At 39.8% G+C, this 24,376-nt stretch overlaps 1 protein-coding gene across 2 annotated transcripts in view; it reads right to left on the bottom strand.

Annotated features, from left to right (window-relative positions):
* Nucleotides 1–932: 932 nt before the first annotated feature.
* ccdc186 (coiled-coil domain containing 186) overlaps nt 933–24,376 on the bottom strand; it is a 117,155-nt gene continuing 93,711 nt past the window's right edge. The window contains exons 14-17 of one of the 2 annotated variants that reach the window (XR_016489282.1): nt 21,789–21,897; nt 12,205–12,424; nt 9,831–10,050; nt 933–3,714 (exon numbers count right to left, since the gene is read on the bottom strand). Coding sequence is in view for 1 of the 2 variants with exons in the window: in XM_036955616.2 (XP_036811511.2) it covers nt 3,658–3,714; nt 9,831–10,050; nt 12,205–12,424 (497 nt within the window). In the remaining variant the exon portion in view is untranslated. The remainder of the gene's footprint in view (nt 3,715–9,830; nt 10,051–12,204; nt 12,425–21,788; nt 21,898–24,376) is intronic. The other variant, XM_036955616.2, reaches the window with a different exon arrangement.

Genomic DNA, 24,376 nt, shown 5'->3' with positions numbered 1-24,376 from the left:
TCCTGGTAGCGCCTCCATGCTCTGGACACTACGCTGACAGACACAGCAAACATTCTTGCCTTTATTTTTTTGAGCAGTGTATATTGATTGCAATTGTTCCCGAATGAGTGAGCGTTCATGTGCAAAGGATTAGCATTTCAATTGTTATAATTATCAACTTTGTAGTGTCTCATCTCAGTTGACCCCCACTTCCCCTTTTGTCCACCAAGCCGCGATTCCGGTTTATCCCACTAGGGAATCTCCATTATCATTTCCTTGTAACTATCTGTTTGTTTATGCATTTCTGTGAATTACTTAGTAAATAAATGATTTAAGACAATTGATGTATGGATGACTTATAGTGAAGACTGGGTTCGTGCAGATAACCAACAATTTACGACGTTTGGAATGAGACTAACGTGAGGTAAAGTAAATAATTAATTAATTCGAACACTAATTGATCAGATATAAAATATCTGAAAGGTTATATTAGGAAATTATAACTTTGTAATCTGAATATTTTCCTTGGTGCCCCGACTTCCTAGTTAATTACAGTTACATGATTAATCAGTTTGATCGCGTAATACTAATTACAGAGAATCTTTCATAAAAACGAAGTCTTCAATTTAATGTAGAAAATAGTCAAATAAATAAAAACCCTAAAAAGTTGTCAACCAATTCATTGAACTACATTACCCTAGCAGTAGGCAAAATGCTTATGCTGAAAAGCCTTGTTAGTGCATAGGGTAAATTAGCTTTTGGATTTCCTGTTGTTTTTTTTCGGATTCAGACGAAAGCTAATATTTCACTTAACTTTTTTGTATTAATATGTTACATGTTTCTAGTGATGCTTATTACAAAGACAATTTCCTCTGGGCTGTACATTAATTCACTTTCTTTTTGCTTTCTGTGTAAGGGACAATACAAACAAGACAATAATGAAGAGAAACAAAGAGATTCATCTCTTTTATTCCCTGTAAACACCATATATACATATTGGATCTGGAATATTAAAAACATTTGACCATTTTACAGAAGATCATATCTACAAATGTATAATAATCACAGTTTGAATATTCAATCAAACAGAGCACATTGAACAACACCAAGACAATCAACAGAAAATACCAACATCTCGCTATAGTCAGTCATAATTTTACACTCACAACACATCTGTTCATATTGCTAATTTCACTGTTACGGGAGACAAATTTTCCACTCTCTCTCTTTGTGGACTGGTCTCCCAGGCAAATAACATTCATTTAACATTGCTCCAATGTTTTCATGTTGTGAGAATGTAGGCCTAGGTTGGACCACACATGGGAGTGCTTGACCCTTTTCACAATTCAAATGGTACTTTCCAGCACGTTCAAAGTAAAGGTTCCAGCAACTATGGTGGATGCGGAACCAGGCCAGTGCATGGCTTAGTAGTGTGAAACGGGTACTACAGTTATGCTTCCAATGGTTTTGTTGTCATGGAGGACACATTTCTTTAACCATAAGAGTACCACAATATCCACAGTCACTACATTTGTCTTACCAAGATATCTAGTATGTTATTCATTTGACAATCAAATTAAACAGTAATGAAACGATTCAGGCAAATTATTTTTGCTGTGTCAAATGAACAAGTGTTGCCTTTGTAACATAAGTTACAAAAATCATTGATTGGTGAAAGTCTTCATTGGTTGAAGATACTCTACAACGTTAATCTTTAAGCCATATCAACAGTTTGCTGATCAATGATAAACTGTTTTACCCATAGTGTAAATAGCTCTGCTTCTGGGGTATTTGGGTAACTCAGTGATAATAACGAGATGTCTGCCAGCCATTTCATTATGTTAATGTATTTATTCAGATGAATTCCTTCTTGAATATTCTCTCAAGCTGCTCCTGAAAAATTGATTGACACATTTGCCCACGCTGCATGTTCTCTACACACTGTTGCGGAGTAGAGAGCCAGACTGGGAATCCTGTGTTTTAGGTTTACCAAGTTGAAAGGGTGCAAAAAGAACAGTAGTGTTTCCCCCTAGATTTTTTTTTCCCTAGGCGGGACTTAAAAGCCCTCAAACCAACAAGCCGTAATCAAATTACACAAATTGATCCTGTGATTGTTCAATAGCGAAGGGCCAAGTAGACTTGTTTGGGGGAGAAGGCATCCCACCTAAACAATGGTTGGAGAAACACTAAAATCCCAGGAGTCAAGAGGGGCCTCCTTTACACTATACTCGAAATAGTTACACATAGGTGACAAAAAACAAATTGGGGAAAATAACTACAACCAAAGACTGCAGCTTAGGAGCTAGTCTTCATCAGAATTCTCCATACTTCTGTGTGTGTGTGTGGTGTGTTGGTTGTAGCATAGGCAGCCGTGGCTGAGGAAAATTCACTCTTTATCATGTCCTTGCCAGTAGACAGTGTGTTGCAGGTGCATGTCAGCTCCTCTGCGAGTGGTCGGGCTACCTTTAAAATGTAAATGTTGTTTACACCCATCCCTGGGACCATAGGCCTCTAGCTCGGCCAGGTGACCCTCACTATGACAGCTGAAGAACATACTGGTGAAGAAGCAAATGGAGGGAGGCTACAATGCGTTGTCCTACAAATTAATGACAGTAAAAACAAGGGAGTGTGTGAGAAAGGATGGAAACAAACAATTGAATATAAAATAATAATATAAAAGATTTCCTTCAGTGAATGGACAAAATGAAGAACAAAAAGGAGAGAGCAATGGACTTGATTTTAAACTAAAGAAAAGCAAAGAAAACATTAAATGCCAATCAAAACCGACAGAAATAAATAAATCACATTAAATTAACAACTAAAGACCAGCCCTAGATTATCCAGCTGAACTCATTATTATTTATACAACTTCATAGTAGGACATTTGGGGTCAAGCCAGGAGTTCTTTTTTGACATTGGTGTTTGCAGAATGTAGGCCAAATAGCGAATCGTGACTCCAGATACTTTGTCAGAAATCGAACATTTGATGTCAATGGGAGATATGCATACAAATACAAGTTATGAATGATCATCTCAAGTAACATTTTTGCCTTAAGTGCTTTGTAGGGCTACGGTGAGAAAGGAAAGTGGACCTGGTGGACAAATGTTTGAAGGGTTGTGGGTTGAGTGCATTAGTAGTCTTTAGTTACTGGTTCACAGTGAGAGTACTACTGTATGCGTTAGGGGTCACAGCAGGAATTCAAAAATATATTCAGCAAATTGGCACAAACACTTTTTTGGGAGAGTAATAAGGATTGGCATGCACATGGACCTGCATTAGCAACTGGCTTCAGAAAATGCTAACCAACATAATCCTTTCAATTCATTCATAAATAAAGCTGTCCTTGGCATCCCAGGAAAGTGTATTAGATTATGCGGGGGGGGGGGGGGGCAATCCATTGGTCAGAGGATCTGAGTACTCATCCCATTGGAGAGAAGAGTTGAGAACATGGGGTTTTTCAAAAAGAACAGGCGACTGGTATTCAACATTCAAATTTCTCCGTTACACTGCGTGTGCATGTGTGTGTTCGCATGTGTGTGTCTCAGTTAAATTCTTGATGTGGCACAAGATAGTTAGTTGGTGGGGTCTTCAACATTCCCTCTTCACTTGGTCCTCTATAATTTCCTTCAGACACTGTCGTCTAGCATGCGCAACTTCCTCTGAGCAATGTCCTCCAGCTATCGTTGCTGTTTGATAAGTCGCTCAATCTCCGCCCCTAACGTCTGAAGATTTTCCTACACAGAGACAGAGACAGAGAGAGAGAGAGAGAGAGAGCGAGAGAGATATCAGGCAACCCATTCAACAGTGAAATATTCTGAGCTGGACTACATTGTTTCCCGTGGGTCATTTGAAGTCCTTCGCCTTGCACATTTCTAGGTCATCAAAGTTAGAAGACTGGAGAAATGGAAGATGAGAATGAGGACAGAGAGAGAGAGTACAAGACAGAGAGAGGGAACAAGATGGTGAAAAAGACGCACAGAAGAAAGAACGAGAGAGGAGAGAGAAAAACAGTGAAAAACAGAAAGATGCTTGCGTCTACAGACGTAGATTTTTGGTCAGGTCTGAACCGGCCTTGATTTGACCCAAACATAGACGTCAATACTGTTTTACTGTACTCTACTATACAGTACTCTAGTGAACTCTACTGTACAAACTTGTGAAACAGATGTCTATGATTGGTTCAGATTTGGTCCGGTTTATTTAATTGTCAGCCATTGTTGCCAATGCTAATTATTGCTAGTTTGACCACCATAGGGCATCTTTGTGAAGCATTTGATAGTCTTCAATATTGGCTGTACTAGAGAATTTAAAACCTTTTTTTATAAGAACATAGTATATGGGATTGATTTGAAGAAATGTAGCCTTATTGATTAATTAACATTATAGTGTTTCTATTCCAAGGAAAACAAAAAGCGAAACCCTTGGGTTCCGTTAGGAAAATATGGTGCTGTACAACGTGACGGTCGGGAGTAGGCTACAGTACTAAGAGCATAACATTTCCACAACCTAATTGTAGTCTAACCAAATCCCAAACAGAGATTAAGTGAAAATAAAAATCTCATTGATTTACCAAGACCAGTCCCCATGCTTGTCTCAGAGCAGTGCAAAACAATGCTGAAACAGTTGACCACACGCAGGTAGGCTGTTGCTTCAAATCCTATTGCTTCTAACTTCAATATGCTTTTAAAATAAATAAGACATACACCACTTTTAACAGCACATTACTCAACACTAGTGAGACTCATGTTGCCCACGGTAGGCCTACAGCATATCTACAAATATTTTTTTCAATGACGTGACTCTCTGCCAATAATTATATTTAAAGGATTGGAGGATTCTAAATTAATATCTAAAGGGGCATTTTTCATTAGGGCAAATCTGATATGTGAGAATATCTAAGGGACTTTTATATAATTCTAAAATAAATAATAATATTTGTTTTGTTTAAAAAATAACTATATTTTGGAGATTATTTCATTTTCAAATAACCGAAAGTGAGTGTTTGTAATCTGAATAAAGGCCCAAATTATATTTATAAAGTCAAAAATATAATTTATATTTTTAGAGGGAGAGAAACCAAAAGCCCGCCATGCCTATAAGGACATCCCGGCCCACCAAACCCTAACCCAAATGATGCTGGGCCAATTGTGTGCAGCCCTATGGGACTCTATCATGTGATACAGCCTGGATTCGAACCAGGGACTGTAGTGATGCCTCATGCACGGAGATGCAGTGCTTTAGACCACTGCGCCACTCGGGAGCCATGCACAATATAACCAATATATATTGTCTTGCTAATAGCCCTTCCTAGAAACGTTGTTTGCAGAATTCCCTGCCTGCTATGCTTGTGAAAACCAAGGTACTACTTTTTCACTTGTTAAAGGTTCCAATTTATTTATTTTTTTAAGTAATACATTTGCATTAACCAGTTTAACCATAATATTTGTTATATTATTTGTTCTGTTTTCTGGTGGATTATACTGAAATTGCAACCAACTTTCTATGGTTTATTTAAAAAATAATCATATTTTGGTTTCAAATAACCGAAAGTGAGCGAAAAAAAGGCCATTCTTGAACATGAGGTGAGACAAATTTGTAAATGAAGCCAGTTTGTCATTTAGAATGGGACTTGACTTTAAGAAAGCTGAATTAATTTGAATAATATTATGGAGTTTCTATTCCATGAAAAACAAAATCCCCAGGGTTTCCGCTAGGAAAATATTGCGTTGTACAACGTGACCTTTATTTAACTAGGCACGTCAGTTAAGGACAAATTCTTATTTACAATGGCAGCCTACATCGGTCAAACCTGGACGACGCTGGGCCTATTGTGATACAGCAAACCTAACTAAAGAATACATTTGACGATATAATTCTCCTCCTACCCTCCTTCTTTGCAAGAGTCTATTGTTCTGCTCACATCCCATAATGGCACTGTACAACATGACCGGTAGGGAGTAGGCTACAGTACTACACCAAGAGAAAAATAACCCTAACATTTCCACACCCTAATTGTAGTCTAACCAATAACCAAACGGAGATTCAGTGAAAATAAAAATCTCATTGATTTATCAAGACCAGTCCCCATGCTTGTTTTAGAGCAGCGATGTCTTGACCTCTGAATGCTGTCTTTCCCCCCTTCCGCTTGCCTCTTCCATTAATTTTGAAATAGTATTTTCCAGTAAGCAACAATTTGTTCCCCTTCATTAGCCTATTTTGTACCAATACAAAATAATTCTGTCATTCAGTTATATTTATTCCTTATGGATCATGAGAGATGGTGGAAATATTTTTCCTTTTACAGACTATAATACATGGTGTCCAGGTCAGGATAACCAAAACATGTATTAATTAAAAGAATATCAGAAAGAATGTTGGTACTTATTTATTTTGATCAAAAGCCATGAATGAGTCACTCAGCTTTATGTAGGTGCCGAGGCTATATGACTGTGCCATCAGTTTGACTTTTTAGCAGACATCACTTGCTTATGTTTTCTTAGAATAAAAACCTTAGTGTAACAACCCTTTTAGTAAGCAATACTGACATGTAGTAACAAAAAAATATATATGTATTTTTCCGGGTGCGCATGCAGGACAGAGGAATAGCAATTCTTACACTATTGTTCAGGAGGAACGGAAAATTGCATGTCAATTCATAAACCATGTGCCATCGAACATCAAAAATCTCTTCCCAACTATTTTGCAATCTATATTGCTCGCAACCAACAATTACATTTAGAGGAATTGGAGGATTCTAAATAGTTTGTTTAAAAAAATAATGATATTTTGGAGATGATTTCGTTTTCAAAGACCTCCCCTAAACCGGACGACACTGGGCCAAATGTAAGTCGCCTCATTGGTCTTCCGGTCGCGGCCGGCACGGCATCGAACCAGCATCTGTAGCAACGCCGTTTGCACTGCTATACAGTGTCTTAGACCGCTGCGCCACTAGGGAGGCCCCATCCACAAAGTTGTAAAAGTTTTAAATGCTGATCAATTGCATGTTGGTAAGAGTCTATTGTACTGCTAATAGCCCATAATGGCGCTGTACAACGTGACTGGTCGGGAGTTCAATATAATTGAAAAGTTTATTTCTCTTAGAATAAAAACCTTACTGTAATACTGGCGAGTAGTAACACAAAAATAGGTGTGCGTGCGGGTGTGCGTGCTGTACAGAGGAATAGCAATTCTTACACAATTGTTCTAAATTCAATCACCTTCTTCATCCTCATCATTCAGGTCATTGAAATTCAATTTTGAAGTCGTGCACAATTATCAGTTTCTATTTGGTTTATGTCGCCCATTCATTGTCAGTTAGTGACACATTAGCGCCTTGGGACCCAAAAGCATAATCAGTGCTCTAACTCCCCCTTGCACTGGCCTGGAGCAATGAAGCAGTGACGCAGGGTACAGTACTAAGCCACAAATTCCATCTTAAATTAATTATTAAGTCTCAACCACTGTAAAAAAGTTTCTGTAACCTTTACTGAGAATGTCATTGTAGTTGAAAGGTTCTGTTGGTTTGTGTTAGGAAACTTTGAATATGGCCACTGCCAGTTCCAAAGCTCTTGGTTAACACAATGGGAGTAATAATACGTATTCCATACTGTAATCTTCATTTTAATCCATTATCCTTTATTCAATGTAACAACTTTTAAACGTGACAATATTTGTTGACATATAGATAGAAAAGTGAAATGTACGGTTGAAATTTGCCAATAGAAACAATGACCCCAAAAAAACATTCTCAACATCCGTGAAAGACCTATTTTCAATGTCCGTAAAATAAGTATTTTCCACATCCGTAAAATACGTATTTTTAACATCCGTAAAACACTTATTTTAATCTTTCACTTAGAACCAAAAATGAATGTGACTTCAATGTCCATAAAATATGTATTTTCAACGTAATTTTGCTCACAAGAATGTCATTGTCCTCACACTGTACCTTGGCCAATGCCATACTAAACAATGAGTCCCCAGTCCGTCATTAAAAACATATAATAAAAAAAGATTTAAGAGGTAAAAGTAAATCATTGAAAACTTTCAAATGACTATCTTGGAAATGTCAAGATCATATTGCTAGATTCAACAGATCAGAGCAGTCTTCTAAAAACCATTGCTACATTACAGCCAGTGTTTCCACTTGAATTCCCCATTTTTGCTTAAACATCTAAAACCAGACAAAGTATGTAGAAAGGAGCAATATATTTTTAATAAGTCATCTTTGAGTACTATCACCAAAATAAAAATTCCAAATGTCATTGATTTTGTTATAATGTTCTTGACAGCCATGACAAAATGTGTACTATTGCAGGAAACCGTTGGTCATGCCAACTAACTAGAATAATCCCAGTAAGCAAAACTACACTGAAATATTTTATTTTCCAGACGTTGAAGTTCATTTCAATTTATTCTCTGAATGAAAGTTGAAAAGACGTATTTTCCAGACATTGAAAATACATTTTTTTCCAGACGTTGACCAAAAACCCGGACATGTAAACCAACGCCGGTCCGGACCAAAAAAAATATGTCCAAAAGGTGTCAGCGTCGGGCTGTGCTGACTGAGGTATAGCCTACAGTGTGGCCTGAAGTTACATTTTAGGAATGGCCATTTATGAGGTAGGCCTACCGTTTGTAAAAAAAATATTAAAAAAAAGACAGCTGGACCAGAAAAAGACATCCAAAAGAAGTTGGCGTTGGTCCGTGCTTACTGGGGTATAGCCTACCATGTCGGCCCACTATGGAATTTTATGAACGCCCATATATGTGGTAGGCCCACTGTTTGTAAAACAGTCGGTTGCATTGGCTTTATTAGTCTTGATTCCTATGACTACTCAATTTGGGTATTTATCAGCTACACAACTTTATCAGGAGGACTTATCATGAGCCTATTTGCAATGTGTTTACATAGCGGGAAATGCAGAAATTTTATATTTTTCACTATGATCAGCACCTAAAAAATTGACGGATACAAACTTGAAACCACTGATCATGACAATTTAGTCCACAGGATGACATTTCTGGACAGCAGTTGTGAGCAGCCTGATTGTCCATTCCCTATGGTCCATTTTACCTTGACCTGTCCTGTTTTTAGGATACAGTGTTTGTTAGCATGTCAGCACATTTTTTATTTAGATTAGGCTATTTGATCGGAGAAACCTGCAAGATCTAAAAAGTTTCCGTCTCATTTCTGTAGCCTGGAGGCTACAGAAAAGGCCACATACTCTTTCTACCATATGCTACATCTGCTAAATAATTTTTTCGGGTGAAATGTTGGAGCCCCCAGCGATGTGTCTCTCCAACAGCACCCTGGAGAGGCGCGCTGGGAATGTACAAAATAAATATTTTGCGTCCCTGCCTTTTACAAGGTGGTCACATGGCGACATCAGCACTCAGCTAAAAAGCCAATATGCCAGTGGTTGAGAGAAATTGTAGGTTGTTTTTAGGCAGAATTATGTGAGGTTTTATGTGTTGGAGTTGCGTCTTGGTCGGTTTAGCTCAGAAAATGCCACCCTCGTCAATCTGCCACCATTGGTGGCCATCTAATCCTGCTTAATGAGCGGGCCGGCCCTGTGTGTGCATAAAAGCGTTTCCACTGCAATTTGTTGCTTCATCTTTATTCCCGACAAAAAAATGTAATGTACATTTTTCTAGTTTGCATCATGCCTGTTCTTTTATGTGTCAGGTAATTAATCTGCATAAAATGGTTGGATGGAAACATGGTTACTGACTGATAGTGCAGGGGTATGTAGTGTGAGCAGAAGTTAATTGTATAGCTTAATAAACTGAACTCTGGGGCTTTTATTCCCAGCAACACAAGGTGAGACAGTGTGTTCGGGGGACCCACCTTGAGTGTGATGTTCTTGAGCAGCGTGTCCTCCAGCACGGCCTGCAGCTTCCTGTTGATCTCCAGCGAGAGGTCAAGGGTCAGGCCGCTGTCAGCCGGGTGGGAGGTGTATAGGGAGGCCATAATGCCCCCCCGCCTGCCAAATTGGGCTTTGTTAAAGTCTGAGGCCTCTGAAGAGAGGGCGCCCGACTCCTCTCTCAGCACATAGCTCTGGATGATCCTGTAGGGGGCAGAGAAACAATAGTCCAGTCAGTTGAGCACATTAGACTACCATTTCAGGTGACTGCCATCCACACTCAATACCCATTTTAAACTGTTGGGCACATTCAATCAGAGCCCTAATGGCAGTAGTTGTGCACATAAGAGTTAATTAAGCAGGTCACCACAGGAGAGAGGGTTGCCAAGACCCTATTAATCAAAATCACCCATCTAATCAGTATGTGTGTGTGTGCGTGCGTGCATAGGCTATAATGCTTCAATGTTTCACTTGTTCATTTTCTTAGCATCAGCTCCAAATCAAAGTCTATAAACAAGCTACAATGAGCTATGGATTTCGCATGACGGTGAATACAGATATGCATCGGTTGGTCACAGATACCTATAAAAAATAAGGTGTGGCACGAGTGGCACAGTGGTCTATGATAGCTAAAGTATGATAGCTAAGAGAAAACACCTGTCTCCAGATTACATCTTCAAACTAAGGGCAACCGTGGCATGGCATTCGTGACAGGGAGACGCGTCCATCATGCATGAGGATGTATACGGTTAAGATAGTCTAACGTTAGCTAGCTACCTTTTCAGATATTACACATTTCTAAATTTGACAGAAAATGGTTTCATTTCAAGCTAGCTAGCTAACATTAGCTGGCTGGCTCCCTAGCTGACATTATTTATATCCCAGAGCTGTTTGCTTTGCTAGTTAGAGCCTAATGTTAGCTCCCAGCAGATTCATGCAGGGTAGCAATGACATGATTTGGCACTATGTTCATTGTTGTTTAACTACCTAACGTTAGCTGGCCTGCTTATTAGCTAACGTTACATGTGTGATCTTACAAGTTGTTTACATAGCTAGGATCATTGTTTCCCTAGCTAGCTAGCTACACATCTATCTAGCTAGCTACAAGTGTTACAACACCCGGTGAATATGGCCGGTGTCAGTAAACGTTGGCAAAAAAGAGTAATGAAATTATTACCAGCAGAGCTGGTTAGGATGTTTTCATGTTATACAGAGGTAAACAAATCATTGGCCAGAGTGTGCGCTCTGAACCCCCCGAGAGCGAAACAAGATGGGTGGGGCTAAAGCTTAAGAAGGTGTAAATTATGCTGAATCGTTGTAGACAAATTAGAGCTCTTCACTAGATACTAAAACAGTTGGCCAACAGCAAAATTGACAGAAACTTGTGTCCCTAAAAAAACGATTGCATAACCCTAACTCTTCTCTCCAGCTATCACTCAATAGTCTGGCTGCTGATAAAGTGTTTAATGTGATTAAACATGGTAAGGAGTCCCCCTAGCTTGTGATGTGTTCCATACTGTCTGTTTGGCTTTGGAGGTGGGCATGAATATGGATATGCCATCGTTAGTGATCGACACTCACGCATCATGGACGAGCAGCTATAAATATCCGATAGTCTTGTCTGTCAGAAGAGGGGATGGACAAGTGTATGTGTGTTTGTGAGAGAGAGAGCGAACGAGTGAAATGCTTACTGGCTGACAAAACATTGATAAAGAGATGGCGTGCCAATCCCCTGCCAAAAATCACTCAAACACAGCCTTCAAGAATCCACCAAGCACTCTAAAAAGGAATGACGTCATGTGACACCACCTGACTCTGTGACGGTGTCAGCAAATCAAAGCAGAGTTTGTAAGAGCAGAGTGAGTTAGCAGAGGCTAAAGCCAGGTTAAGGCTAAATTAAAGTTATTAGCTCCCATGGTAGAGACTCTCTGCTCGTCATTAGCATACACTTTGGTAAGACCTCTACTAACCCTTACATTAGCATTAGTTTGCTGAATTTTCTAACCATTAGCATCATGTTTTGCTATGTTTCTGCTTGCCATTAGCTTCCTATTTGACTTAGTCTTCATGTTTTTCTAGGCTGCTTGTATTAGCTGTTATAGCCATACTTTCCCAAGCATCTAGTGTGGCAAAACACAAACCATACCAACAAAGCAAGTAGACTAAACAGTTTTGTAGAACAAAAAAACTCAAATCCAATGGCAAGCCAACACCTGCCAGTAAAACAAATCCTTATCCGTCTCCAACATCTCTCTTTTGCCGCAAGGAGAAAAAGTCTAAATAAGGGATTGAACCCACAACCATTGGAGTTGTACATGTGTGCTTTCTGCTGGGAGTGTTAACACTTCTCTCACTAACTTTGTCTTCTTGCGGATCTCCTCCACCAGCTGCTTGATGTGGTCCTCCATGAACTCTATCTTCTCCTGCTTGCGAGCGTGGGACTTCTGCAGACGCACAATACGCTCCACAAGCACGGCCTTGTCCACCTCGGGGTAGCTGTCCACCACCGTCGGGCCCGACTGGCTCTCCAGTGAGCGCTCCTCCATGCTGCTGCCACCGTGCCGCGCATTCAGGGAGCCTGGAGAACATAACATACAACTTCATTGTCTATGGAAACGTTTTCCTATCTTAAATTCCCAACCCCATGCACACACACACACAAGACGCTGGAACAGCACAGGCTCAGCCACAGAGGAGCGTCCGTGCAGCAGGTTAGTTGTTAAGTGCCTCAAGGGCACAAACATAGACATCTAATTATTTTTCAGTAGGTGGCACCAGAGATTCTGATGCCAGCTACACTCTGGTTGCCGGCTCATTCCCCCAGATTTACCAAATCAGCCCTGGGATTTGAACGAGAAGGATGTGGGAGAGCATAGGACTTCTGTAATTTACAATAACAGTGACTCCAAAATGACAAAATGAAGCAATTAGGCACCTCAGGGGTTTGTGGTATATGGCAAATATACCACGGCTAAGGGCTGCTCTTATACACAACGCAACGTGCAGTGCCTGAATACAGCTCCTAGCTGTGGTATATTGGCAATATAGGGACGGCAGGTAGCCTAGTGGCAGGTAGCTTAGTTAGAGCGTTGGGCCAGTAACCGAAAGATGGCTGGATCAAATCCCAAACGCTGACAAAGTAAAAATCTGTCGTTCTGTCTCTGAACAAGGCAGTTAACACACTGCTCCCCGGTAGGCCGTCATTGTAAATAAGAATGGGTTCTTAACCGACTTTCCTAGTTAAATAAAGGTTAAATAAAATAAATATACCACAAACCCCCCGAGGTGCCTTATTAACTGGTTACCAACGTAATTAGAGCAGTAAAAATACATGTTTTGTCATACCCGGGTATACAGTCTGATATACCACCGCTGTCAAACAATCATAATTCAGGCTTCGAACCACCCAGTTTATAATACATTATTTACTATAAATTTCGATAGGGCACAAAATAATCTGAAACAACCAAAACAAACGGCAAATGGCGTCCAACAAGTTAGTTGCAAATGCAAGGAATATGGGACCAAATAGAAAACTTTATCCTACTTTAATACACATAAGTGAATTTTCCCCCTGGCAACTTTTGGTGCAATAAATATGTACAAAAATTGCTCTGATTTCTAAACGGTTCACCCGATATGCATGAAAATACACGATAAAACTGACAGTCTGCAGTATATAAAGCAGGCAGACAGGCATCACGGCATTCAGTTACTATTCTATTTTACGTCTGAACGGGCTAAACCAGTGACCTAAGCGACTTTGAGAGTGGTAGGATTGTTGGTGCCAGGAACGCAGGTTCCAGATCTGTTATGGTGACCGTATTAAACGCCACACGAGTCACGAGTCATGAAGGTCGTAAAAATTCCATGTGACCGTCTAGTCACGGTAATTAGGCTTCTTCAAGCTCTGATGCAGCTGATAGCCTTCCAAACTTGCTAACTGCCTGACTCAGCACTCGATTGTCCCTCTAATCACTCTGACATCAATAAAAATGTAATCTAAAATCGAATCTAACACTTCTATAGGCTATGGAATTGCGTGAGAAAACAGTGATGGCCTCTATTACAGTAAAAAGAGGAGGATCCCATCAGCTACAGTGGGGAGAACAAGTATTTGATACACTGCCGATTTTGCAGGTTTTCCTACCCACAAAGCATGTAGAGGTCTGTAATTTAAATCATTGGTACACTTCAACTGTGAGAGACAGAATCTAAAACAAAAATCCAGAAAATCACATTTTATGACTATTAAGCAATTCATTTGCATTTTATTGCATGACATAAGTATTTGATACATCAGAAAAGCAGAACTTAATATTTGGTACAGAAATGTTTGTTTGCAATTACAGAGATCATACGTTTCCTGTAGTTCATGACCAGGTTTACACACACTACATTAGGGATTTGGCCAACTCCTCCATTCAGACCTTCTCCAGATCCTTCAGGTTTCGGGGCTGTCACTGGGCAATACAGACTTTCAGCTCCCTCCAAAGATTTTCTATTGGGTTCAGGTCTGGAGACTGGCTAGGCAACTCCAGGACCTTGAGATGCTTCTTACGGAGCCACTCCTTAGTTGCCCTGGCTGTGTGTTTCGGGTCATTGTCATGCTGGAAGACCCAGCCACGACTCATCTTCAATGCTCTTACTGAGGGAAGGAGGTTGTTGGCCAAGATCTCGCGATATATGGCCCCATCCATCCTCCCCTCAATACGGTGCAGCTGTCCTGTCCCCTTTGCAGAAAAGCATCCCCAAATAATAATGTTTTCACCTCCATGCTTCACGGTTGAGATGGTGTTCTTGGGGTTGTACTCATCCTTCTTCTTCTTCCAAACACGGCGAGTGGAGTTTAGACCAAAAAGCTCTATTTTTTGTCTCATAAGACCACATGACCTTCTCCCATTCCTCCTCTGAATCATCCAGATGGTCACTGGCAAACTTCAGACGGGCCTGGACATACGCTGGCTTGAGCAGGGGGACCTTGCGTGCGCTGCAGGATTTTAATCCATGACGGTGTAATGTGTTACTAATGGTTTTCTTTGAGACTGTGGTCCCAGCTCTCTTCAGGTCATTGACCAGGTCCTGCCGTGTAGTTCTGGGCTGATCCCTCACCTTCCTCATGATCATTGATGCCCAACGAGGTGAGATCTTGCATGGAGCCCCAGACCGAGGGTGATTGACCGTCATCTTGAACTTCTTCCATTTTCTAATAATTGCGCCAACAGTTGTTGCCTTCTCACCAAGCTGCTTGCCTATTGTCCTGTGGCCCATCCCAGCCTTGTGCAGGTCTACAATTTTCTCCCTGATGTCCTTACACAGCTCTCTGGTCTTGGCCATTGTGGAGAGGTTGGAGTCTGTTTGATTGAGTGTGTGGACAGGTTTCTTTTATACAGGTAACGAGTTCAAACAGGTGCAGTTAATACAGGTAATGAGTGGAGAACAGGAGGACTTCTTAAAGAAAAACTAACAAGTCTGTGAGAGACGGAATTCTTACTGGTTGGTAGGTGTTCAAATACTTATGTCATGCAATAAAATGCTAATTAATTTCTTAAAAATCATACCATGTGATTTTCTGGATTTTTGTTTTATATTCCGTCTCTCACAGTCAAAGTGTACCTATGATAAAAAATTACAGACCTCTACATGCTTTGTAAGTAGGAAAACCTGCAAAATCGGCAGTGTATCAAATACTTGTTCTCCTCACTGTATCTATAGGCTAGGTCTACTTTATTGATCTCTCAACGTTCCTAATATTAAGCACATTGCTTATATTTACAACAGGAGTATATAGTCTACCTGACTGGTATGAAAATGACACGGGGAAAAGCCTCCATTCGCTATTTAAGTGTATAGATGAAATGTATTTTTTCCCCCCGCTGCCCATTTAGACACAGGTGATAATGGTCCATTCGAAATCAAAACAAATTTCACACATATTATTTAGTATATGTAAAGACAAGATTAAATCAAGAATAGTTTGATGAGTGACAATATTAGTCTATCACTTATTAATTATATATTATCACTTGTGAATGATTCCCAGCACTTTTTCTAATCATAGTCGCACACATCATGTAGCCTAGCCCATAGGCCTATATGTTTGGATAAGGTTTATATCACAACTAAAGTGGCCAAATAATTTATTAAAATTAAGCCTCATTAATCCGCAGCACAAGGGGTGTAGAGCCTAACTGGCAGCGTGTGACATTCACGTTTGGGGAAGATAATTTTCACCATAAAAATGCACATTTATAATAAACGCATTAAATGAATAATCACATTTGTGGTCACTTTTGATAATGGTGTTTTCCGCTAATGGAACATTCACGCTTATAGCCTACTGCTGTGTGTGTAGAAATAGCCAAATAGTTTATCATCATTTTAAGCTAAACATTCTGATCTGTTGCGTCAGCCTCATTGCGTAAAAAATATGTACTGATGCTAGTGGTTGAATTAATTTGGGATCTACCACATCCCACAACTGTCCCAAACTATATTTGGAATATTTATTTGAATTGTATTTATTCGCACAGAATAGGTCAACTTTTGTACTATGGGGGAGAGTATATTGACATTGCTGTTCGTTAGGCTTAGTCATCTTGTTGGCTGACGAAAAGTAAATGTGGACTTCTCCCAATATCTTCAATATGCACCTCGGAATTGGTAAGGACGTGCGCAGTTGATGTATCTGTCTTGTGAGTGAGAGGTGCAGCGCTCAGGAAGAAGGGAATTATAATTATTATATTTGGCCCAAGGGCACAAAGACCACTGGCCCCAAAAGCCATGGATTTTTTTTAGGGGGCATTAGGGCCACACAAAGGGGATGCCAATGGAAAATTTGAGGCATTATCAAATTGTGAATGAGAGACTGATGAAGTGTTGTGTGGAAGCCAGGAGAGGATAAATGTGTTTATGCTCATTAATGGTCAATTACCGAGAGCTTGACAATCACCGGCTAACAGCATTTAGTGACCGACACAGCCTGCAGTTCTGCAGTTTAACTTCATAGTCATTGTATCATTAAAATCTGCTGGAGTACAGAGCCAAGATACAAACAAATGTGTCACTGTCTAAATACTTTTGGACCTCACTGTTTTTCAATTGTAAATGGCATGTGCTGATGACTGAAAATGTTTATGCATGAAAATGCTTTTCGTCGCACACTTGCAGTGCAAAAAAACTTAATACACCAGCTGCGTCAGAGAACCGCAAATCAAACCATACCTGAGATAACTGACGAGCTGGGTAACAAATGTATTGATGATTTAGAGGTCAATTCATGCTTTCGTAGCTTTTACTCACAATTATACACTTCAGAATCTGCTGGCAATCCTACCTTACTCGACACCTTCTTTGAGAACTTAGTTATTCCTACAGTTGAACCTGAGATAGCTGCTGAATTAGAAAAACAGTTCCTCTGTAGAATAGATTGTTTTAGCAATTAAATCTATGCAGTGTGGCAAATCCCCTGGACCCGATGGAATTCCAGGAAAAATATATCAAATAAATTATCAGATCAACTCTCTCTTCTCTTGCTTTGCGTATTTGAGGAATCATTCTCCTCAAACTCTTTACCCTCAACAGTGAGACAAGCATGTATTTCAATTATTCTGAAAAGGGGGAAAAAAAACTTGAATGTGGTTCATATAGGCCAATTTCTTTACTCAATTGCGATCCCTCCATTATCTTAAATATCGTCATTCTATTTTTCAAAATTAGACGTCTTTACAATATAGGTTATAACCCCTCTTCATCTGGCAGAGATACTGTTATCACTTGATGCAGAGAAGACGTTTGATTGGGAGGAGTGGGATTATCTATTTTATACTCTCAAACTATTTGGATTCGGTCCCAATTTTATGTCCTGGTTCAAAGTCTTTCACTTTTCACCTACGGCTGCAGTGTGCACAAATAATGACCTTCCTATTTTCCAACGTGGACCAAGACAGGGATGTCTTCTATCCCCTCAGTTGTTTGCAATCGCAATTGAGCCTTTAGCCATAGCAATACGTAATAACATCACTATCAAAGGTATTCAAAGAGGGGGCATAGAGCATATAGTTTCACTCTATGTGGGTGGTTCTACTAAAGACATTTGGTAAAATATTTGGGTATAAGGTTAATTGATGCCTATTAATCCTTCTGCCATGCAAACTTATTTTAGTCATGTGATGACTCAGAAATGTAAATATTTATGAATTTGGGTCACACACAATTTCAAAAGATCTCTACAAAGCCAATTTCCCTCCCTTGAGGGAAAACCCTCCGCCTGAAACAGGATCTGGAACGCTGGGATTTACTTTCTTTGGGTGGAAGAATTAGTACTGTTAAAATGAATATATTACATCAATTGTAATACTTATTTCAATGTATTCCATCTCCATAGATAAACTGATATCTGCTTTTATCTGGAACAAGAAAAACCCTTGGATATGTAAGAGCGTATTACAGAGATCTCGTCCCCAGGTCAAGCACTTCCAAAACTTCCAATATTATTACTGGGCAGCTAATATAAGAATCATTCTATATTGGATGACAGAAATCCCTGATGTTACAGGCCCAAAATGAATGACGTTGGAGATCTCATCCTGCGGCACCACTTCCTTGGCAGTCTTCCTCTGCTCAAAACTTGCATTACTAGTTTCCAAATACACTAAAAACCCTATTGTGAAACATTCTCTAAAAATATGGAAACAGTTCAGGCCATCGTTTGGTCTCAGTGAATTTTCAACTTCTGCCCCATTATTAAAGAACCATACATTCTCTCCATCATTAATAGACCGGGTGTTTCATATCTGGTCTGAAAAAGGGTTCTCCTCACTGAACAACGGTTTTCTAAGATACTGGAGAAACCTACAGAACCTTCTGCCTTTATTAAATTATTCAGAGTGGCACCACGGGAGGCCCCTCAACAGTTCTATGGGCAACATGCTGGCATTTACTACTCTTCTAGCTAGACGTTTTCTACTATTTAAGTGGAAGGATTGGTTTCCTCCTACTTTTAACCATTGGATAAAAGGTAGCTATGTAACATCTCAAGCTAGAGAAAATTCACAACTCTGTTAGGGGTTTCCTATCCTTTGTAGAAAACATGGACCCAGGTAATTTCACAACTCCATAAACAACCCAAATTGGAATTGGTCTAATTATTTTTACTATTTTTTAAATACTTTTTTTTGGATAAAGAGTTACAGTTGGTGAAGTATTTTATGAATATTAAAGCAAATGTATATAGTTTTGTTATGTATTTATTATGGATCCCCATTAGCTGCTGCTTTGGCAGCGCGTTACAATACATTTCACTACAGGCCACTACTCTAAAAAACAAATTTCTATAACACAAAATCCATGTGTACATGTGTATAGTGTATATGTTAGCTGTATATACTGTACAGTTCAAGTCGGAAGTTTACATACACTTAGGTTGGAGTCATTAAAACTTTAAAACATTTTTCAACCACTCCACAAATTTCTTGTTAACGATGTATATTTTTGGCAAATTGGTTAGGACATCTACTTTGTGCATGACAAGTACTTTTTCCAAAAATTGTTTACACTTATAATTCACTGTATCACAATTCCAGGGACTCAGAAGTTTACATACACTAAGTTGACTGTGCCATTAAACAGCTTGGAAAATGGCTTTTGAAGCTTCTGATAGGCTAATTGACATCATTTGAGTCAATTGGAGGTTTACCTGTGGATGAATTTCATGGTCTACCTTCAACCACAGTGCCTCTTTGCTTGACATCATGGGAAAATCAAAAGAAATCAGCCAAGACCTCAGAAAAAAAATTGTAGACCTCCACAAGTCTGGTTCATTCTTGGGAGCAATGTCCAAATGCCTGAAGGTACCACGTTCATCAGTACAAACAATAGTACACAAGTATAAACACCATGGAACCACACTGCCGTCATACCGCTCAGGAAGGAGACACATTCTGTATCCTAGAGATGAACGTACTTGGTGCAAAAAGTGCAAATCAATCCCAGAACAACAGCAAAGGACCTTGTGAAGATGCTGGAGGAAACAGGTACAAAAGTATCTAAATCCACAGTAAAACGAGTCCTATATCGACATAACCTGAAAGGCCACTCAGCAAGGAAGAAGGCCACTGCTCCAAAACCGCCATAAAAATGCCAGAATACGGTTTGCAACTGCACATGGTGACAAAGATCAGACTTTTTGGAAAAATGTCCTCTGGTCTGAAACAAAAAAAGAACTGTTTGGCCATAATGACCATTGTTATGTTTGGAGGAAAAAGGGGGATGCTTGCAAGCTGAAGAACACCATCCCAACCGTGAAGCACGGGGGTGGCAGCATCATGTTGTGGGGGTGCTTTGCTGCAGGAGGGACTGGTGCACTTCACAAAATAAATGACATCATGTGGATATATTGAAGCAACATCTCAAGACATCAGTCAGGAAGTTAAAGCTTGGTCGCAAAATGGGTCTTCCAAATGGACAATGACCCCAGGCATACATCCAAAGTTGTGGCAAAAGGGCTTAAGGACAACAAATTCAAGGTATTGGAGCTGCCATCACAAAGCCCTGACCTCAATCCTATAGAAAATGTGTGGGCAGAACTGAAAAAGTGTGTGTGAGCAAGGAGGCCTACAAACCTGTCTCAGTTACACCAGCTCTGTCAGGAGGAATGGGCCAAAATTCACCCAACGTATTGTGGGAAGCTTGTGGAAGGCTACCCAAAACATTTGACCCAAGTTAAATCATTTAAAGGCAATGCTACCAAATACTAATTGAGTGCAGGTAAACTTCTGACCCACTGGGAATGTAATGAAAGAAAGAAAAGTTTAAATAAATCATTCTCTCTACTATTATTCTGACATTTCACATTCTTCAAATAAAGTGGTGATCCTAACTGACCTAAAACAGGGTATTCTTACTTGGATTAAATGTCAGAAATTGTGAAAAACTGAGTTTAAAGGTGTATGTAAACTTCTGACTTCAACTGTAGATGGTAAACCGAAGGGGGCCTAAGTTGGACCCTCGTGGGATGCCAATGTTTCAGTAAAGAGAGTCCAACTGAGTGTCCCCCAGATGAACCCTTTGACTTCGGTTTGTAATCCAATTAGTGGCTTCAGTGGACACATTAAGGGAGGATAGTTTGGATAGAAGGACCTCATGATTCACACTATCAAAGGCCTTTTTAAGATCCAAAAAGACTGCGCCCACTTCACCACCTATGTCCAGTTTAGATTTAATTGCACTCCAGAAAATAGCAATTGGCTGTTTGTGTAGAATGGTTAGTTCTGAACCATTTGATGTATGGAGTTGCCCTGAATGAGGTGATCAGTCAGCCACCCATCTTTCAGCTACCTTTTGATAGCACTGGAAGAATGCTTATAGGTCGGTCATTTTCCACCAGTGTTGGGTTGCCAGATTTTAAAACGGGTATCACTGCAGCATACTTCCAAGCATTGAGAAAGAACCCATATTTGATGGACAGATTAACTGTATGTACAATAGGGGCAATCAGATAATATTTGTATTTCTTCAGGAATACAGTGTCTAGACCAAATACATATTTTGTTCTAGAGCTCCTGAAGAAGCTAATAATACTGTCCACTGCTAATGCTGAGATTTCAAGAATTCTGAATATTGGTTTATTATTATCTATGGGAGTGAGAACTGTGGTCTTGGTTGAAAATCTTTGAGCCAGTTCCCTGACAGTGTCAACAAAACATTGTTAAAGGTGGTGGATATGAAATTGGAGCCTTGAATTAGAATCCCATTCATCTTTAATTCAGGATGCTTTTTGGACTTTTCAGCTCCTCTCCCTGTTAGTTTGTTGAGATTTTCCCAAATCCCTTTGCCATTTCCTTTTGCTTCATTGATCAGGAAGAACTGAAGACTTAAAAAATATATATATATGCCACCGTACTTCTCAGTGATGTTAAATATACATCTGTCATCATTCTTACCAGACTTCAGTGCCTTTTCAAGGAAAACTCCCGTTCTCTGATCTGCCTCCAGAGGTCCTTGTTGAGCCATGGTAGAGAGGTTTTCCATCTTGGCTTACGTTGAAATTTCCTGGTAAAAGAGGTATCCACTTTGTCAATAGCTGACAGAAATGTTGTGTATCCAGACTCTGGGTCTTCATTGCGTAATAGATCAGACCAGTCAATTTGACTTATAGCTTCATCACTTTTCGGGATTTTCAGATATGCCAGTTAGTAAGTTAAAGGATTTAGTTATTCAATCAGGTCTGTTGGTGAACACCAGATCAATTATAGTCTGGGATGTCTGTGTTACTCTGGTTGATCCTTGTATTATTTGACTCAGGTTGAAATGCTCTGTGATTAAATTTTTTTCCTGCAAGTTTTGTTTTTCCAGTTTAAATTGAAAATCGCCCATGAAGATGAGCTCCTTCTTATGATGACATTCTTTAAGCATGGCATTAACATGGTGAAAAAATTAGATATCAGATGTTGGTGGTCGATATAATCCAATAACAGTTTAAGACATTAGGGGAGAAGAAGACATTCAGCCCCATACATCCAAGGTCATTGGCATGTTTACATATGATACGATTGCATTTAAAGTTATTGTTAATGTACATAACGAATCTAACCCCCTCTGCCCTCTCCCTCCGGAATATGGGATATCCAGGGACAGTAAAGGCAGAAATAGGAGAGGATTTATTCAGCCATGTTTCAAAGAAACAGAAAGAAATCAAGATTCAAAATAATGTGATGAATTTTCAGATGACCTCCTAATATTTCTCTAGGCTTGGAACGAGGGTCCTAGAGTATTTTAGCCTGATTAACGGTTTGAAAAAGGTTCATAGTACAATGTTTTCTAATAGCTGGGTTAAGGGAACTGAGTTTCTGTCTCGAAGGCGGATTTTGTTTGGGACACGTATCAAGAGTTTGCATTAAAATTAGATTATCTGCAGATTGCTCATTCTCTTGAAAAGCCATGTTAGTGACAGAGGTTATGCTCACATACACATAATCACCTTCTCTGAACCAGGCAATATAGGCTACTCAAATATAGATTATTTCAAATCATGCATGTTCCACCGTTCATCAATGATTTCGGGTCTGGATAGCTAATTAGGGGGACTTTGCCACTCCCAGAATTACATCCTCCATACCAGCCATTTTTTCTGCAGGTGTCCTAACTCCAGAGAGCGTGTTACCCTGGGCTGCTTGGGTGTTTGTTGATTCCGGATTGTTTGAATGAAGGCCAGCATTGATGTTTGGCTGCCTTCTATTGTATTCCCCAGAGAGTTGCACCGCCTTCGGGGTCCCTTATTATCCTCAGAGTTTTTGGGTTATGATTGTCACTGGTCTCAGTAGCCCCTTTCCCAGCTTCATTTTAAACATCTTCCCTCTTCTTCTTCTTCTTCTTCTTTTTCTTGGAATGAGAGGTCATTGCTGTAGACTCTGACTCACCAGATACCAACTCAAATTATTAATTTACTCCACCATTGTCCTCGGGAGCCGAGAAGTTCTGTTCTTCAACCTGTCTCACTTTCTGTCATTTCAGCTGGGATGCGTGATACGTCTGCCCTACTCATGGGGACTGGATTGTTGTCCTGCACAGTGTGAAAAAGTTTCCTCTATGCACCTTATGTTGTCCAGTGTAGTAGGACTGTACTCTACCATCTCCTGACCCCCTCTAGAGTGAGATTGTGTCTGCCAGTCCTGTCTACACGCAGGGCCTTGTCCATTATAAAATACTTTGATCCAGTGAGGGCCTATCTTTACAGACCATGTCATGGGAGTGATGGGTGCTGCTTCAACATATACAAAACTATCTTCATAGGAGCAGTTTGTGAGTTGACCCTTGTATCTTATCATTTCCCTCAACAATCTCCCCACCACCTTACATCCAGCTTTAGCCAGAAACTCAGTCACAACACTATCATCTGCTGATTCAGGTAGTTCTTTAATTGTAACTTGAATTGTAACTTGAATTGAACACATGTTTTCCTCTGACTGTTATTCCTTTGATCAGAAGCTTTGCCCTTGCTTCCTTACTGAGAAGATATACAGTGCCTTGCGAAAGTATTCGGCCCCCTTGAACTTTGCGACCTTTTGCCACATTTCAGGCCTCAAACATAAAGATATAAAACTGTATTTTTTTGTGAAGAATCAACAACAAGTGGGACACAATCATGAAGTGGAATGACATTTATTGGATATTTCAAACTTTTTTAACAAATCAAAAACTGAAAAATTGGGCGTGCAAAATTATTCAGCCCCTTTACTTTCAGTGCAGCAAACTCTCTCCAGAAGTTCAGTGAGGATCTCTGAATGATCCAATGTTGACCTAAATGACTAATGATGATAAATACAATCCACCTGTGTGTAATCAAGTCTCCGTATAAATGCACCTGCACTGTGATAGTCTCAGAGGTCCGTTAAAAGCGCAGAGAGCATCATGAAGAACAAGGAACACACCAGGCAGGTCCGAGATACTGTTGTGAAGAAGTTTAAAGCCGGATTTGGATACAACAAAAATTTCCCAAGCTTTAAACATCCCAAGGAGCACTGTGCAAGCG

The sequence above is a fragment of the Oncorhynchus mykiss genome, chromosome 20 (genome assembly GCF_057628025.1).
Source record: "Oncorhynchus mykiss isolate SJ-2025 chromosome 20, ASM5762802v1, whole genome shotgun sequence".
Classification (NCBI taxonomy): domain Eukaryota; kingdom Metazoa; phylum Chordata; class Actinopteri; order Salmoniformes; family Salmonidae; genus Oncorhynchus; species Oncorhynchus mykiss.
The sequence above is the reverse complement of the archived record's forward strand: the minus strand, read 5'-3'. Positions and strand labels throughout refer to the sequence as shown.